General features: G+C 35.3%; 1 protein-coding gene across 3 annotated transcripts in view; it reads left to right on the top strand.

Moving 5' to 3' along the window:
- The window catches only part of UBR2 (ubiquitin protein ligase E3 component n-recognin 2), a 70642-nt gene that overhangs the window by 37293 nt on the left and 14191 nt on the right, over positions 1–19158 (top strand). For all 3 annotated transcript variants that reach the window (XM_087932725.1, XM_026695821.2, XM_026695822.2), the window contains exons 18-33: positions 3435–3500; positions 3939–4061; positions 4197–4260; positions 4571–4695; positions 5704–5756; positions 6745–6847; positions 8853–8901; positions 9486–9640; positions 9732–9834; positions 11068–11177; positions 11271–11351; positions 12701–12882; positions 15487–15686; positions 16072–16165; positions 17601–17762; positions 18940–19037. In XM_087932725.1, the coding sequence (XP_087788851.1) occupies positions 3435–3500; positions 3939–4061; positions 4197–4260; positions 4571–4695; positions 5704–5756; positions 6745–6847; positions 8853–8901; positions 9486–9640; positions 9732–9834; positions 11068–11177; positions 11271–11351; positions 12701–12882; positions 15487–15686; positions 16072–16165; positions 17601–17762; positions 18940–19037 (1768 nt within the window). The remainder of the gene's footprint in view (positions 1–3434; positions 3501–3938; positions 4062–4196; positions 4261–4570; positions 4696–5703; positions 5757–6744; positions 6848–8852; positions 8902–9485; positions 9641–9731; positions 9835–11067; positions 11178–11270; positions 11352–12700; positions 12883–15486; positions 15687–16071; positions 16166–17600; positions 17763–18939; positions 19038–19158) is intronic.

Genomic DNA, 19158 nt, shown 5'->3' with positions numbered 1-19158 from the left:
CATTCCTAATAGTTATGTAAAAGGTGGTCGCCTGGCAGCTGCCTAGGACCGTGGATGAAGTGGGTTATATGGATCCTTTTCAGTTAGAGTTCAGGCTGGGTTATTGGACTGAGATGGCATTGATCGTGCTCTTGGATGACCTCTGGCAGGAACAGGATTGTTATAATGCAATCATTCTCTTTTTAACCTCTCAATAGTCTTTGATACCATTGATTATGGTATCTGTTTGACTGGCTTTGGATATTGTGGGTGTGTGGCACTATGTTGATTTGTTTTTCCACCTTCTGGAATCAGTTTTAGTCAGTGTTGAAGTGTGTGTGTGTGTGTGTGTGTGTGTATGGGGTGCGGGGGAATATCCAGCCTGCAGCCCCTACTTTGTGAAGTGACCCAAGACACAATTCTCTCTTCTTTCCTATTTGACATCTACATAAGGCTGCTGGGTGAAGTGATCTGATGATTTAGGGAGAGATATCAATATTCTGATAATACTCAGCTTTATACCCCCGGCCTTCACTGCCTGAATAATGCAGTGAATGTCCCAGACTCCCAGTTCTTGGAGGCTATCAGCACCTGGATGGGGTGCAATGGGATTTGGCTACACCAAAGCACAAATGAATAGCTTTGAATATTTGGGCCTCCCAGTGGCAAGGTTTTTCTATTTCTAGTCATGATGGGATGCACTGCCCCCAGACAGACTTGTATGCAATCTGGGAGCCATCTTACACTCATTGCTTCTGCTAGGAGAGCAGTGATAGCCATGACCAGGAGGGCCTTTGCACACTTTAGAATAGTACATCAGTTGTGCCCATTCCTGGATTGGGAGTTTTTGCTCACAGGCATACCCTTTTGGCCTCTTGTCTGACTTACTGCAACACTCTATACTTGGGGCTGTCTTTGAAGAGCATTCGGAAATTTCAGCTGGTGCAGAATGTGGCTGCATGGGTAGTAAAGGGTATCAGATATTTACTGCTGCTATGTGAGCTGCATTGATTGGCAGTGTGCTTCCAGGTGCAATTCAGGGTACTGGCTCATGGCTTGGGACTGGATACCTGACGGATCACCTTCAGATGTTTGTACTTGTTCTGGCAGGCATATTATTAGACTCATCAGCCAAGGAATTTGTCAGCTGGTGGGACCAATGTCAGAAAATCGTCCTTCTGTGCTGTAGCCCTGTCCTCTGGAACATTCTCCCTTCACAGTTCAGGATAATCCTTACCCTGTTGCCTTTTGTAAGGTCATGAAGACTACATTGTATGCCCAAGTCTGGGTCCTCAGGTGTCTTAAGAGCCCCATTTATTGGCTGTATTAACATCCATGACATTAGTTTTCCTTAGTAAACATATATATCCATTTTGTATTATTTTAATTGCTTTTGTTTTGTTTTATGATGCATGCTACCTAGAATCACTTGTTGAGATGAGGGGACTATAGAAAAAAAGGACAGTAGTATTTTATGTAATAGAATAAATAAATACATTTTTAAGGATTTGGGTGAATGTTAATGCACTGGTGGTACTACCCTAAATCCATAATTTCTTTTATTAATGATTTGGCAATTAAGCAAGTTAAAACTTTTAATTAGACAACTATAATCTAATTGTCTATATTGTCTGAAATAAAAAATATTGTATAGTCTCACTTTTATTTAAAAATTTAAATTTTATAGACCATGTCTGTCCATCCTTTCCTCTTTCCATTTTTTATACAGTCTAATCAGTTATAGACTTATAGCAGCTTATATAAGCAATCCACAATATAACATTCAAAATATTTAACCAATTCAAAATGTTCATGCTAAAAAATATAGAATAAAACCATAGAAACAGATGGAGTAAGCTTAGTTTACAGAATATTAAATGCAAGTGATGATGACTGCTACAAAATACTGTACTAACAACCAAATGCTATCTTAAATAACTTCTGAAATATAATCAATGAAGCAAACCTTAATTCTAAGGGATAAAATTCCAACAATCGTGCAAATTGTTCCAACTGTTTTCTGCAACTGAAAACCATACCTCCAGGCCTCAGTTCCTTTCATTTCATGAGAGGGGTTATAATTAAGAGCTTTTCCAAAGATAAATGTACTGCACAGGCTTATTGTATAGGAAGAGGTAGGTCTATAGATACATACAAGGCATTATAGGTTAAAACCAGATCGCATCTGGAAATTTATTGGAATGAGGGGCCTAAAACTCAGGTATAATAAGCAAGCCATTGCATTGTTTATCAATTTCCAAATGGTCTTCAACTTAGAGTGCATTGTAATCACATATGATGACAGCATGAGTTTCACTGAAAATATTAAGAAGTTCTTATAGGACCCCAAATGGCACAATGTCCAAGGCTTAGAAATACCACTATTGGCCATGGCTTCTATCTTCCAATCCAGTAGCTATGAATCCAAGAGACTTCCAACTGGTAGACCTTCTCCTTTAGATATTTTGAGAAGAGAATACTGGAGTGGACCAATGTCCTCAATGAACAAACAATAACTTTCTCTTGCATGGATGCATTTTCAACCTGTTTCCTTGTGTCCTCGGCCTCTAGACACAGGTTCAAGACTTTTACAACATCATTAGTATGGCCTGAAGTGGCAGTGTGCAATTGAGCATCATGAGTGTATTGATGGTACTACAACCCAAACCAATGGACTATCTCTCCAATGATGTTATGTAGATTGAAGTAATGGGATAAAGGACCAAGCCATGAGGCACCCCATAAAAATGAAACCACCAAGTCAGTCTCACCTACCCAGTCACTACTGAGCAGAACTGCCTACAAGGAAAAAACAGAACTGCTGTAGAACAGTTGTTACTTCCAATCTTCAAGGTGGTCCATAAACATTTCATGATTGATTGTACTGAAAGTTGCTGACAGATCTAGGAGGATTTTGGTGGGGGGGGAGTCTAGGTCTTGATAAAAGTCATCCACTAGTACCATTTCTGTTGTATGCCAAGTCTTGAATTACGACTGAAAGAGAGGTAATTGTAACATATTATAAATATAATAAGTAGATAATCCACTTCCTCCACTGCATTCTGTATCTGAATTACCATGGTCCTCTTAGTAACTTTAGTGAAGGTTGGAGACAAAAAATATTTTTTAAAATGGCTGGATTCTTCAGGACTACAGGCATCATCTTCTCACACAGAGAGACATTGACAATCTCCTTAGCATTCCTCCACTTGCCTCCAAAAGTGCAGAATGCAGCTGATAAGAATCTTGAGAAAAACCCCTTTTTACTTTACCAGAGTCTGCAAGTCAAGAAGATTCCCAGGTTGTATGGTAAATCACTTTAATTGTTCTTATTCTTGTGAAATCAAGATTTTGATGAATCGGAGAAATTTTATCAACAAAATGGAATATAAAGTGGTTTTAGATCAGAATCCAAATTGAAATATATATCAAACTCTGAAAACTTTCTCTTTCAGATATACTACTATCATAATGTAAAGTGCAGAAGAGAAATGTTTGATAAAGACATAGTAATGCTGCAGGTAATTTTTTTGTTTAAATAATCCTTAGATGTACCTTAAGATGTCACTAAGACACCTGCCTTCTTTAAAAAAGTTTTTTTTTAAATATTATGTAGTCAGGTGTTTTTTTTTAATGTACCTGCCCTTTTGCAACTATGGAAAAGTTATATGTTAATATATTCTGATAAAACTAGTATTTTTAAAAAATACAAAACTTTGGAAAACAAATATTCAGTATACTGTTTGTGCTTGAAAGGGATATTACCATTAAAAGGTTTAGAAAGGGCTATAATATGAAGACTCATGCTGCTACATGTGCAACTATTATATGAAGAATTTGTATTTATAAAAGAAGACAAATTTTATATGTGAGTATGGCCATTAGTACAGTGTTTCCAAATAAGTTTATATCATTCTGTTCTCTTTATCTAAACTTTCTTTCTTTCTTTCTTTTTGTAGACAGGTGTGTCAATGATGGATCCAAACCACTTTTTGATGATGATGCTGTGTCGCTTTGAACTTTATCAGATATTTAGTACTCCTGATTATGGCAAAAGGTTCAGTTCTGAAAATACTAATAAGGTACAACATGAGCAGTTGACGATATAGTTTCAAAGCTTTAACAATTGCATTACAAATAAATTTCAAACGGTTATATCTTAATGTGAAAATATCTGTAAGTGCTTTCTAATACATTTTAGTCCTTGTTTCTTTCAGGATATGGTTCAGCAAAATAATACTCTCATTGAAGAAATGTTACACCTAATTATAATTATTGTTGGTGAGTTTATGCTTTTTCAATTAATACCTACTGATGGATTAATTCTAATTATAGTTAGAAGCCCACCTATTTATAGACGTTGTTTAGATTAGTTCATTAATTTACTGTACCTACAACTCCAAATGTTAAAGAGTACAATTATTTCCACTTCTTGATAAAATAAAATTATTTTGGGATGTTTATGATCATGACATAATACATCTTGTCAAATGTTGTTTTGGAAAAAATAGTCACTTCTGTGGCTTTGGTTCAGCATATGCATAAAATGAAATTGATCAGTGCTTACTGAAATTATTGATTTGTTCTACAGGGGAGAGATTTACTCCAGGAATTGGGAAGATTAATGCTACAGATGAAATAAAAAGAGAGATTATTCATCAGCTGAGTATCAGACCCATGGCTCATAGTGAATTAGTAAAAGCGTTGCCAGAAGATGTGAGTCTTATTACAAAATATTTTCAATTGTACTTTTTAAATTGGTGGATAATCATTGGGGGATTTGTAATATGTTGGAATTGGTGTTGAAGATTCCTTCAGATAGCAGGGAATTAAAAGTTTTTATAGAAGATGATTTCCCAGCAGGTTTTAATGGAGGGTACTAAATACTTTCCCCACAATTTTATACTCCCTAGAAATTAGTAGATATGTTGAATTTTCCAACCATCCAGAGTACTTAATTTTGTTGCAATTTAATCACAGTGACTGCTATTACTACAATTATAAACAGGAAGGTGACATATGGGAAATAAAGTTTCAAAAATATAAAAAGAAATCATTATTTCAAATTATTTTGCATTAAACTTGTGAGATTGTAGAACTGTATAAAAAATATGACTCAGTCAAATAACTAATGTTAAGATAGCACGGTTTTAAAGACCCTTAAATTTTTAATACTTCAGATTGCCAATAAAGGAGAATATTTGTAGTTCAGGCTTGAAATAAGATTGGTTGTTTTCTTGAAGATATTTCATTACCCAAACTAGGTAATATCATCCGTGCTAGTAAGGAATGGGGTTCACTCTCAGTTTATATTCTACTGATTTGCCCCAATAGTGTTGGTGGAAATGGTTCTCCAAATAGTCTTGGAGCATAGATTAACTCCTAAGATTAACATCAAATCAAGAAGTAAATAATATTCCAATCAAGAAACCGCCAAACAAGCTAACAATAAACAGTCCAAACAAGGAATCTCCAAGACTATTCCCACCAATACTGACAATATTGGCAAACCATTGGAATATAACCTGAAGGAAGCTCCACTCCTTGCTAGCACTGATAATATTAGCTAGCTTGGATAATGAAACATCTACAAGAAAACAGCCAAACTCAGAGAGCACAAAGGAACCCCTTATTTCCAGATTTATCTAGCTGATTATTACCTTAGGGAATATACTTAAAAAGTATATACACGTATAATAACATATTTTTCCTTTGATTTCACAGGAAAACAAAGAGACTGGAATGGAAACTGTCATTGAAGCAGTTGCCTGTTTCAAGTAATTCCCAGCAACAAACCTCTTTAAATGTGTAAAATAGTATATAGGGTGACCCAGTAAATACTGTTTAGGACTGATTTATACTTCATTCTTAAATCCTACTTTATGATTATTTTAATTGAAAGTAGTCTAGATATTTTACAAATGTAAGAATTAACAGCTGTTAGAGATAATGGAAAAAATAAGATTCTGCATGTTTGAGAGAATTTTTTTGTTAAAATTACTAACAAAGCAAACTTTATTTATTGTGATGAAAAATACTACATGGGAAAACAACCCTTGAGGAAAATAATTATATTAGCAGGAAAAATATATGTTGTCCCTCATCTTCCAAATATACCAAACATGTATACAAAGAACAATTTATAAATGTAGATTTAGCCATTTCCTTGTTTTCAAAGGTTGGCCTTGCATCAACAGGAATGAATAAGTTCCTGTTGCTCAAAAGCAAAATCTTTAGTGGAGAAGCAAGGCAGAACTGACAACCTTGATGATGTAGCTCAGGAGAAAGTGGGGTTTTCTTTCCCATCATATTCTGTGGATTTAGGCAGCAACAAGAACACATTTATTTACAATTAACAGCTTGACTATAAGTGTGGTATCAATTGCTTGTGTACCATATCTCATACTCACACATCTGCCATTTAAGAAACTACACATTTATCTTATGTGATGGTAAGTTGAAGGGCTGTCAGTGGACCCCATTGATGATGTATATGAAGGGAAGTCTTGTTTACCTGGTGTCATTCAGCCATCCTTCAAGTCAGAGGCGCCAAGTCACATTCTTGCCAAAGCAGAGTCTCTGCTTGTAGGCAAACAAGCTTTGTGCGGTCATTAATAGTGATACTTGGTTAAAAGTATAAGACGTCATTCATATTGAGGTGTTAGTGTTCTTATTGTTTCATGGAATAGTTTAGAATATTGTTTAATTATTACAGTGCTGATTAATTATTACAATGCTGATTATACATTTCCAATTATCTTTTAGGAAGCCAGGATTAACAGGAAGAGGCTTATATGAGTTAAAGCCAGAATGTGCTAAAGATTTTAATTTATATTTCTACCATTTTTCAAGGGCAGAACAGTCTAAGGTAATTATGCAAGATGAAAACTTTCATTATATAATTATATATAATTACAAAGCTTTGTAATCACAGAAAACAGTTAAAATCATGACCTATATTTGGACTCGCTTTAGTTAATACATTGCAGTGTTATAAGTACATCCTGAAATACGAGGGCTATCCACAAAATAGATTACGTTTTGCGATAGAAAAAAAACAAAGTGTAGGAAATTTTTTTTATTATATACACTTGAAAGTTACACTTAAATACTACTTTTCAACATATTCACCGAACAAATTGAGGCACTTATCATAGCAGTGAACAAGCTTTGTAATTCCATTGTCATAAAATTCATCCGCCTGAGATTTGAGCCAGTCAGTCACGCCCGCCCACAGTTCCACATCGTCATCAAAGCACTGTGTTCCAAGCCAGGTCTTCATCCTCGGAAAGAAGTGGTAGTCTCTTGGTGCAAGATCGGGGCTGTAGGGCAGATGAGGAAAAATCTCCCACTTGAAAGCATTCAGGACTTCTTGAGTGCCGTAGTTCGGCCATTTTTAAACTTAATGCACCATTGGCACACTCCACCTTCAGTGATGATGTTGTCCCCATACACTTCACACAGTTGCTGAAAAATTTCAATCGGTTTATGTTTTTTTGCCACCAAAAGCTTATCACTGATCGCACCTCACAACTCGCGGGATTTTCAATTGCAGCACACATTTCAAACGTTTGCTGTGAAATAACGGGCAATGATATGAACCTCCCACTAGCACGACTAGATGCAGACTGAGCGGCAGACGCACAGACCAAAGATGGCCACGCTAGCTCCGCCCCTTCTTGCTACAGACAAAAACGTAATCTATTTTGTGGATAGCCCTCGTAAATGCCTGCATTATAGATTCAGATTGAGTTTATAAACAGTACAGTGTATCTTTGAAGGAAATAAAGTAGATTGATTGTTTTGGTAGTTTAATTTTGTATAAAGATTAACAACAAATGTTGCACGGATAGTTTCATGAAGGAATTAGAAGTAGAAATTCTTTGCATGAAGAAAATAGCAGATTCAGTTACAGTAGGAGAAAACAGTTCATTGAGAAACATAAATAGAGTTTACAAATCTTGGAAGGAAGGAAGATATGGGCAAGAAATTTGAGGAAATTGGTGAGATTCATACAGGATATGGGTAATAATGTATTATTAATAAGGAGGAAACAAATAAGCAAAATTATTGATGTTATGGTAGAGGAAATATATGCCAAGTGCTTATAGAACTGAAAATAATTTGACTGCATCTTTTCTGGTTTTGAAAACAGAAGGATGTTAAAAGTTTGGAATTTCTTTTAAATTTGATTTTTTGCTGCTATGGTAACTTTTGGAATTATTTTTCAGAACAGTAATTAAAACCATTTTAAATGAAAAAAGTACTAAATAACAAATGTAACCCATAGAATATTTAGGATTCTTAGAAATTCATCGGCTTATGGCCACATCATTCAGTTTGGAATCTGGCATTTGTCTTCAGTTATATCACATTTCTGTTATAAATCACCATCACCATCATTATCTTGAAAGTGTTATTGGGGAGCTAGAAGGTACAGCTGCTTACTAGATAATACAGGAGTTACAATTTTCTCAATATTCGATCTTACAATAGCATGTCAAATCTCAAACTCTTCCAAACAGTGGGTAAGAGAATGATAAAAATTAATTTTGACTTTACAAACAGTTAATATGACTATTCTACAATAATATATTTTGCTATTTCCCCTGTTTTGGCATATTAAATATTATATGATAACTCTTGAAGGTGTCTTGGGGCTGCCTTTGGCAATTGCATCTTGGGCATTCAGGTGTTTGTTTATGGTATAAAATATAATTTATGCTGATACAAATATGAACAATAGAGATGAATGTTTTTGAGCTCAGATAATATAAGAAATTGGAACATGAAATAAATGTCAAGAAATAAATTAGTTATCCAGAAATTATGCTGTTGTGTTTAATGTTTGGATTGCTTTTCATTTTTTTAAGGCAGAGGAAGCCCAAAGAAAACTAAGACGACAAAACCGGGAAGACACAGGTACCTATGTTTCTAGTTTGTATTGGTCTCTCCGTATTTGTTGCTCTTTCTCTCTCTTTTTTAATATACTGGGGGTCTTCGAAAATCATATTGACTTTAAACTAGATGAGCGGATATTGTGAATTAAAACAGCTATTTTTCTTTGTTTTTCCAATAAAAAAATAATGCTGCCATTAAAGCAAAAATCTGAGTATGCCATAAATGATCACATTATTTACTTCACTACATTTTTATACAGATGACATATTACGCTGTTAAAAATTTAGTACCAGGTATGAATTATACCTCAAACTATACACATTGCTCTTCAGATTATTCTTGCCCAATTTGAGATTCATGAAATGAATGTAGTAACTATCTACATAATGTATCTAGTGTATTCTAGTTGCTTTACTGAGCTGCTTGCATCTCTCTAGAGATATATACAGAGGGTACGGGTCGGATTATATTAAAAATAAAATAAACCAATTTATTTTGTTAATTTGAAAAGTTCCACAACTGTTTTTAAATGTTCCTAACATATTGAATTACCTAACTATACAACTTTCCCAATGTATTAACAACAATGTTAATTTCTGTTTCAGCACTCCCACCTCCTGTATTACCGCCATTTTGCCCTCTGTTTGAAAGCCTGATTAATATTCTACAATGTGATGTCATGTTATGCCTTATGAGAACAATCCTTCAGTGGGCAGTAGAGCATAATGGATATGCTTGGTCAGAGTCCATGCTACAAAGGGTGTGTAAAGTTTACATTAATTCAAGAATACAAATTATGTAGAATATATAGTACTTCTGAAAAGGAAATTTTTGCCATTTTTTTTGCCTAGATTCTTCATTTGATTGGAATGGCACTACAAGAAGAAAAACAACATATTGAGAATGCTAGTGAAGATAATCTTGTGACTTTTACATTCAGTCAGAAAATTTCAAGTAGGTTGCTAATTCTGCACAAATTGCAATCTGTTCATATTTCTTTTAACCAACATATGGTAAGATGTATTATTCAGAATGTATTGGTTATATTTAAAAATTACTTTTATTAAAATATTAGTAATAATAAGTGTCTGTGGAGATGCTCAGTCATTCAGATCATAGTTGTACCAAGATGCTTTTTTTCAAAAGACAACGGGATTGTTTTTTCTTGAGAAGACAAGACGATGTTTCACTTCTCATTCAAGAAACTTCATTGCTTCTGGCAGGATGGTGGGAGGGGTTGGAAGGGTCATATTTCTTTGCAGTCATCTGGTTGTTAGTGTTCCCCCTGAGACCTCTTGAGGCCACTTGGGGGTTTAATTGTGCCCTAAGGGTCAACTGTATCAGAGTTCAAATGTGGGTGGAATCTCCTTGGAATTGCTGAGAGGATTGCAGTGTAGATGGATATAAGTGGTGTCTTTTCCCTCCCCCTTTGTTGAGAGAAGGCTGCTAATTGTTACATAAATAGCTTCTGTGACCCCTCTTTCAAACCAATAGTTCTCTCTATCCAGAATGTGGACTTTGCTGCCTTCAAATAAACATCACAATAAATCTAAATTACATGAGATAAATCTATTATTTTCTTTAATGAACTGTAAGTGGCAGATAGATAGATAGATAGATAGATAGATAGATAGATAGATAGATAGATAGATAGATAGATAGATACGTTGCTACAACTTAAAAAGCACAACTACAATGACGTGGGAAAATACCCGAACAAAGCTGAATACCATAGATAGATAGATAGATAGATAGATAGATAGATAGATAGATAGATAGATAGATAGATAGACAGACATATTATATTGAAACATACTATCTATCTATCTATCTATCTATCTATCTATCTATCTATCTATCTATATGTCTGTTTATCCGTCCATCCATCTATCTATCTAATCTATAGTTCATTATAAGAAATAATAGATTTATCTCCATATAAGATTTATTGTGGTGTTTGGTCCCCCTAATTTATAAGAAATTAAATGCATGTTAATTTTGTCAATCAAGGAAGAAATGTGAAAATCAGCTTTTGCTTGTGAGAGATATCTTACCTATGCCATTTTTAGAACAAGAAACAGTAACAAAAAATGAAAAGAAGCACCGATTTGATTTTTGTTCCTCTATGTTAATTTTATACAGCCAAAATAGATGCAAATAGATTTCCTTTCTTTTTGTTTGAAACAGGGCCCGGTGAGACACCCCGCAATTCCCCAAGTATATTAGCCATGCTAGAAACTTTGCAAAATGCACCCCACCTAGAAGTGCATAAAGACATGATCAGATGGATATTAAAGGTAAATTGTACTATACCCTACTGTAAACTTTATAGTTTTGTGCCCAAAATAAAAATTTTAAATAGCAAATACTAACATAGTTTCTTGTTCCAGACTTTTAATACTGTTAAGAAACTTCAAGAGAGATCCTCTACAAGTCCTGTTTTGGAGACTGAGGGAAATTTTATGGAAGAGGTAATATCAATGCAAGGGAAAAGCAACAAAATCTGGGTAGTACGTGTGTCCAAAGACAGATTCTAAATATAACAGGATAATCTAGCCAGCAAGTTATTTTACAAATTGTTTTGTATTACTGTGCAGCATGTCTAATATTTGTGTCGAGTTTTCGAATTAAAAGCATTTTTAATCACTAGTAGAGTAGTGGTAATCACAATGGGCAACTAATGGTGCAGAGTAAAAGCTTTATTATTAACTGATAATGATTATCTCTCTCTTTATGAAAGAGAAATTAATTTAATTTTGTGGCTTTATTTTAAAGTTTAATTGGGCAAAATATGAAGGAAAAGATTTAATAGAATTGTGACTCCACCATTCCTTGCCTTCTAATTGGAAAGAAAAACAAATCCTGTCAATTCCAAGTGTTTACTAAGTTTTATAATGACCTGGACTAGAGTGAACAAGCTGACATTTAATTTCAGATAAGGTAGAGTACAATTATCTGATAGAGTTGAGGATAGGTATACAATTGTTGTAAACAGGTTGGGTTCCTCTGAAAAAATAAATCCATTGTCAGGGAGTGTGTTTTCAAATTCCATGTGGTAGTGGCTGCAAAGAGCACATTTGCACAATTGGATTTAGCAAATATTCTTGAGCTGAATATATCTGGCAACAGCAATCCATAACTTGCTAGCATTATCATTAGCTTATTTCAGTTTGCTCTACATGGAGCAATCCTCAAAGGTTCTCAGGAATTTACAAAATGTGACCACTAGAACATTAACTTCTGCAGGTTTTTATGATCACATTGTACTAATGCTGAAAGAGAACAATTGGATGCCATTTGTTCCTTGCTTAGTAGAAATAGTACATTTAAAAACCTTGTTTAACTAAGGGTTTGACTCTTGTCATGAGCTAATTTGAATATTGAGATCTGCAAAAGAAGTCTTACTTAAAGGAGCCATTGGTTGGGCATCTGATAAAGGGCCTTCATTCCCATCTTGTGGAACATCCACCCTTCGAAATTGTGATTGGTCTCACTTTCTCTGCTTTTAAAAAAGGCGTCAATAGTTCTTCCCATGTTTTGGATTGTTTAATATTACCTTTGTACATTATTTGAAATGTTAAAAAACATAATGTATCCATAAAATTGTTTTATGGAGAAATATACTGTAATTTTAGTTAATAAAAATAATTTCAGAAAGATTCCCTGTAATGAATGACAGCATGGCACATATTAGTGTGTAAGGATGCTTGACTCATTTTGACTAATACTAATCTAACATGTGCATTAAATACATAAATTACATATCTGCAAAGACTTACATGATTAATTCTGTACCACTGCTGACATATTAACTTAACAGAGCTCACGAGATAAAGAAAAGGCTGAGAGGAAACGAAAAGCAGAGATTGCGAGATTGCGAAGGGAGAAGATCATGGCACAGATGTCTGAGATGCAGCGGCATTTCATTGATGAGAACAAAGAACTCTTCCAGCAAACTATAGATGAACTTGAAACTTCTACCTCCAAAGTGCATGATCATAGGTAAGATCAAAGTGTCAATAAGCTTTGGCACTTAATCATGGAACAACTTGCCTCCAGAAATTATGAATGCTCCAACACTGGAAGTTTTAAAGAAGAGATTGAAGAACCATTTGTCTGAAGTGGTATAGAGTTTCCTGCCTAAACAGGGGGGTTGAAGACTTCCAAGATCCCTTCCAACTCGGTTATTCTACTGTGTTCTAACCTAAATGTTGCTTAATTTTAAAACATGAAAACTTCATTTTATTGTTTTGCAGTAGCATTCCTATCAGTGTTCATATTTGTAATTTCCTGACCATTCAACTTATATCTCCTTGTGACTTGACAGAATTGTTCCAATTCAATTGTATATGTTACTCACAGAAAAGGAAATGCAGTTTTGAACAATATTCTCTCATTAGGAGACTCACTCTGTTTTGAGTGTTAGAATAAATTGAAAGGTTTGATATAAACTAAGTAATAAATTTACCCCCTCCTCCAACCAAGCATGCAATACAGCAGGGAAATGCAGCAGAGAGAAAAGAGAATTAGCACTTGGTTTCATCCTACTCACCCCATGTTTTTTCTTGCTGTTAAAAGGAGCATCCCACAAGCAAAACTCTACCTGTATGGTGCTCCTTTTGCCAGAACAAAGTTTTAGCTTTAATAATTGTTCTTTCATTGTGACAGTGATATGTATTATTAACATTTTGCCCTCACCTTCCACATTCAGAGTTGATGATTACTTAGCATGTTGTAAAAATGACAATGTGAGTACAAGGAACTGACCAAAATTATTTGAGAATCGTGCAGCAATTACAAATAGTCCACAATTGGGACCAGAGTTTTGGTTGATAAGTGAAGTAGTTGTTAAGTGAGATGGCCATGTGACCTCTTTGCTCAATTACCACAATCTCAGCATTCCCCATTGCAGTCATTAAGCAATCTTGTGTAAACTGAATTCTTCTCCATTCCTGAAGGGTAACATTTGGTGATATGTGCTTAGATGCTGTAAAAGCGGGATGTCAAACTCGCAGTATCACATTGTCGTCATGTGACATAGCACAATTTTTCCCCAGCAGGGGTGGGTGTGGCCAGTGTGTGATGCATCTGGCCCATGGACCCCAAGTTTGACACCCCCACTGTAAAGCATTCTAACAGAATAACAGAGTTGGGAGGGACCTTAGACATCTTCTAGTCTTCCAGTCTAGTCCACTGCTCAATCAGGTTACCCTATACCAGTGTTGGCAAACCTTTTCAGCACTGAGTGCCAAAACGAGAGCGTGCACGTGTACATGGGGAACACCAGAAACTGGGAAAGCAGCTCCCCAGCGTGCATGCTCACACCGGGAACCTGAGCTTCTGGTTTCAAGTGTGTGCATGCGCGGTAGCCACCTTCCCTTCCGATTTCTGGCGCTCCCGCACTCGCAAAGACCAACTGGCCAATGCACCGGAACATCACAGAGCAATGGGCGATGGATGGCACGCCCGGAGAGATGGCTCTGCATGCCACTTCCAGCATGCGTGCCATAGTTTGCCATCATGGCCCTATACCATTTCAGACAAATGATTGTCCAACCACTTCCTTTCCGAGGCCATTATAATTTTGAATGGTCGTTAAGCAGGGATTGCTTATACTAGTTGCAATTAGTAAGGGTAGGCAGAGAGAACTTTTTCTTTGGCATTTAATTGACAGCAGTTTGAGCTGAATTCTAAAATGGCTATTTCTATTTATTTCTGTCTTTTCTTTAAAAAAAAGTTAATATACTCTTTCTAGTTGATTTAAAAAGCAGTTGATATTATAGTAATCTATACTTAATCAAGACACAAGCAGTTAAAGATCTTCAGAGACTGAAGTATCACCTTGTATGTACCTGTTGCTGGTTGCTACTGTAGGTATTCATGAGGATCATTTACGAAAGATTCATTTTATTTAATCATTATATCAGAGTATTGTTATGGATTGTCGATACGTTACTTATCATGGATGATTTATATTTTATCTCAGGTTTTATATGTTCATATAATTATTGTTATGTTATTGTCATGTAGTTCCATAGAAGTTTTAATTGCTTTTTTGAAATTTGCCATGAGTATGAGGATATGGTATCTTAAAATAAGCACCATTATGTTTCGCAGTAGGGTGGAATAAATTATGTATCTCTCACTGTAGGGAAGAATAAAGAGAAGAACAATGGCAATACTCAAGGGGATTTGCAATTTCTGTTGCTCTAGTCTGAAATGTAATTTCAATACATTCAGTCTTGTTTCTGTACTGGGGATGAGCACAATGGGTTACATGTAATGCCTCTGTTGTTGCTGATAATTTTAGCAGTCAGAATAATTTTATCATTATTTTAGTAAATATATATGCTTTTATTTCACTAGAATTTTGATAAATATTTAACTTTCCATACTGTATACTCTGAAAATAGTTTGACATTGTTACAAGAACTTTATCAGTTAAAATTGCTTCATATATGTTGGTTTTTATTAAGGCATATTGTAGAACATTTCTGGAGAGGAAATGCTGCATAAGATGATTTGGATAAAAAATGTTTGCATTCAGTTATACATTGCTTCAGTAAATATTCCAACTAAGTGCTTACTAATATCATTTCATTCTAGTCCTTCAGTTTCAGATACCAGGCTTATTGCCTTGGGTCCTCAGCAGACTAAAGTGTGTGAACAAAGACAGATAGTTACTTGTATCTTATGCCAAGAAGAACAGGAGGTCAAGATGGATAACAGAGCAATGGTACTGGCAGCATTTGTTCAGAGGTCAACGGTCTTGTCCAAAAATAGGAATAAAGTGATTTCAGATCCTGGTAAGTAGTTTATATACCATTTTGAAGGACCATATAATAATAATATTCAAATGCACAATATTCTGTTTTGAATTATACAGGAAGCTTTTATTCATTATATTATAAAACAGTATTTCTCAACTCTGGCAATTTTAAGATGTGTGGACGGCGCTGGTTGGGAAATTCTGGGAGTTGAAGTCCACTCATCCTAAAGTTACAAATGATGAGAAACTCTGCTATAAAATAATAATTAAGTCAGCCCATTCATAAGTATCCTAATGCTAGCTTAATGTACTGGCCTTAGATTATTAGGTTGTAAACAGTTATATGGTTTGCAAACTTTTCAATTTTGAGGAATGTGAATAATCTGTTTGTGAATATTATCTCTGTTATTTTTCATATACAGAAAAATATGATCCATTATTTATGCATCCAGACCTGTCATGTGGAACACACACTGGTAGTTGTGGACATATTATGCATGCACATTGCTGGCAAAGGTAATTTTAAAAAAATATTAACAGGTGTTAAGGATGCTTTATCAAAATAGCTAAGATACCAGTATATTTTTTCCCATTGTCTACTATGCTTGGCCAGTCATGTAACACATTTTGGTGTATTATTGCCAAGAAAGTTCTTTTATTCTTGCTCAGGCTTTCACTATGTACTACATGCTTGATGAAACTTAGCTTTCTTGGCTTCTCACAATGCATTTGACTGATTTTTTTTACACATTTGAGGTACAAGAATTCTACTAATAAAGCAAATATCTAAAAATGCATTTCCTGTATTGCTCTGTTTTGGACTTACTGCTTAGGAGGAAAGTGTCATACGTACTCCATATGTATTTTCTGGCAAATAAAATTGCTCCTTGTTTCTTAAAATTAAAACTCCCTTTTCAAGTAGACATTCTAATTTTGTCAAACCATGGAACAACAAAAATGCTTTAGATGTTGAATGAAATTTATGAGAAGAAAGTTATTCAAAAAAACTCTTGGATATATTCCAAGTCTGGGCTGAATTTGAGGTAGGTTTAGGGGTCTCCAGTGTAGAATATGGGTGATCATCGTGGTGATGTTATGACATGATATGTGAAGGATGATATTAGAAAGTTTATCTTTTTGTGATGGCCAGAGAACAAAATAGTTATCTATCCTTTTCTTTAAAAAAATGGAAAAAATAATGTGATTTTTGGAAGGTTGGGCAAGTTTTAAAGTCAGGCTATCCATTTTGTCTCTTAAATTGCCTTTGCCGACTTTCCAGAAAAACCCCCCTAAAGCCAATATTTTTTGTGTTGTCCATTTGATGTGTACTTTGCTATAAAACAAGAGCAACAGAAGGCTCACACAGTTTTTTACACCTGCAGTATATATGTAGTGTGTGTATAGATGATAGATAGATAGATAGATAGATAGATAGATAGATAGATAGATAGATAGATAGATAGATAGATAGATAGTATTTATGAAGGCAGCATATATATTGCATGGATCAGAAGGAGAGCTGAGAAAATATCTACGGACTCCTCACATCCTGGACATAATCTGTTTCAACTCCTCCCCTCAGGATGCCACTATAGGGTATTGCATGCCAAAACAACTAGATACAGGGAGTGTTTTTTTCCCCTCATGCCATGACTGCTGAACACCCAATTCCCATAATGCTGTTTATGTCTAAGTATATTTACCCATATGGTATGGCTGTAGTATTATTATTATCTTTCTCATCTTCTATACTACCTCCTCTTATTGGTGTCATTATTATGATGATTATTACTCTTTTGTTTTGCACATACACTGAGAGCTTCTGCTCTGGAGAGAAATTCCTTGTGGGTGTAATCACATTTGGCCAAATAAAATATTCTAATTCTAATAAAGTATTCTAGTATCCAACAAACACTTTAGAAGTAGTATTATAATATTATGCTTTCTAAAGGTATTTTGATGCTGTGCAAGCAAAAGAACAAAGACGACAACAAAGATTACGAGTGCATACAAGTTACGATGTAGAAAATGGTGAATTCCTTTGTCCTCTCTGTGAATGCTTAAGCAATACAGTCATTCCTCTTCTTCCTCCTCCAAGGACTTTGTTTAGCAGGTTAGTAATTCCATGAAATAATTTGCTTGATAAGTAATAATTATTTATGTACAGGTAGTCCTTGATTTGCAATCAGGCATTTAGCAATCATTCAAAGTTACAATGGGCCCCCAAAATTATGCAAACTGGACTCAAAGTTCTGATGGACACATACACACACATGACCATGTGATTGCATTTTGGGTGCTGTATATCCAACCTACATTTATGGTCATTTTTAGCATCGATCATGAAGTTGCACGATCATGATTTACGATGTTTTTTGCCAGAAACTGGCATCTACTTCTGGTTTCCAGCAGAAGACACCCATTACAGATAATGGGTTTGCTTAATGACGTTCACATTCGCTTAATGACCACTGCAAAAAAGTCATAAAATCATGTGCAGGTATTTGATGACCTGCTTAATGACTGGCATGACTTACAGACATAATTTTAGGCCCAATTACAGTCATAAGTTGAGGGCTATGTGTATATAGTAGAGTGCTTCAGTTTGGCAAGATTTTGTTTTATAGATGTGGAAACACTAAAGAACTCAGAATACATGTATCATTCTTGGTTTTGGGGCCAGCCTGCCATTTCCCTTCCCTCTTGACTTCCCCACACATCAATGGTAAAGCTGGCAGGCAAGGTCAGAAGTCGCTTCCCTACCTGCATGCCAAATCCCAGCCTCTTTGCAGTTGCACCACACCAATCACTCATAGCTCCCCCCCATGTATCTTTCCTGACCCTTGCCAGACCTCCCTGGCACACTCATATGCACCCTTCCTAACCTGTGCCATGCCTCTTGCATACACTCTCATACTCATCCTGGACCCATCCCGACTTGTGCTGCACCTTTCATGCATTGTCACAAATCTTCCTGTCTCATGCCAACCATTCCCTGCCTCCCCGTACAATCACTCATTCTCACCTCTCACTGATAACAGACATTTACCTGACTTTAGTTGTTGGAAGCCACCAGGACATTTCCTCATCTAATTGCTCTGGGATTCAGTGAACAGCAGCAATGGGACTGCAGAGATTGCTGTTGCTAAGTGATGCATTTGCATTTTAGACCCCATTGCTTAATCAATGGAAATTCCATTCCCAATTGCTATTGAAAGTCAAGGACTACTTATAAGAAGCACTTGTAGGTAATGTTTTAATGTTTAAGTAATATTTTTCATTTTTGATAGATTAGACTTTGCAAAAGAACAAAACCTAGTTCAGTGGATAAGAAGAATATCTCAGCAAATCAAAGCATTGCTTGTGCTTCAAGATCAGGAAAGTGTCAGTAAGTGTAAAATTTTAATTTATACTGCACATATTTCTTGAAAGATGTTGAATACAGTAATGTCTTTTCAGGGTTTTTTTTCCCTTTGGGGGAGGCATTTTTCTTTAGTATACTGAGATTG

Source organism: Pseudonaja textilis, chromosome 1 (genome assembly GCF_049901715.1).
Source record: "Pseudonaja textilis isolate UNSWEBS1 chromosome 1, rPseTex1.2, whole genome shotgun sequence".
Lineage (NCBI taxonomy): Eukaryota > Metazoa > Chordata > Lepidosauria > Squamata > Elapidae > Pseudonaja > Pseudonaja textilis.
The sequence above is the reverse complement of the archived record's forward strand: the minus strand, read 5'-3'. Positions and strand labels throughout refer to the sequence as shown.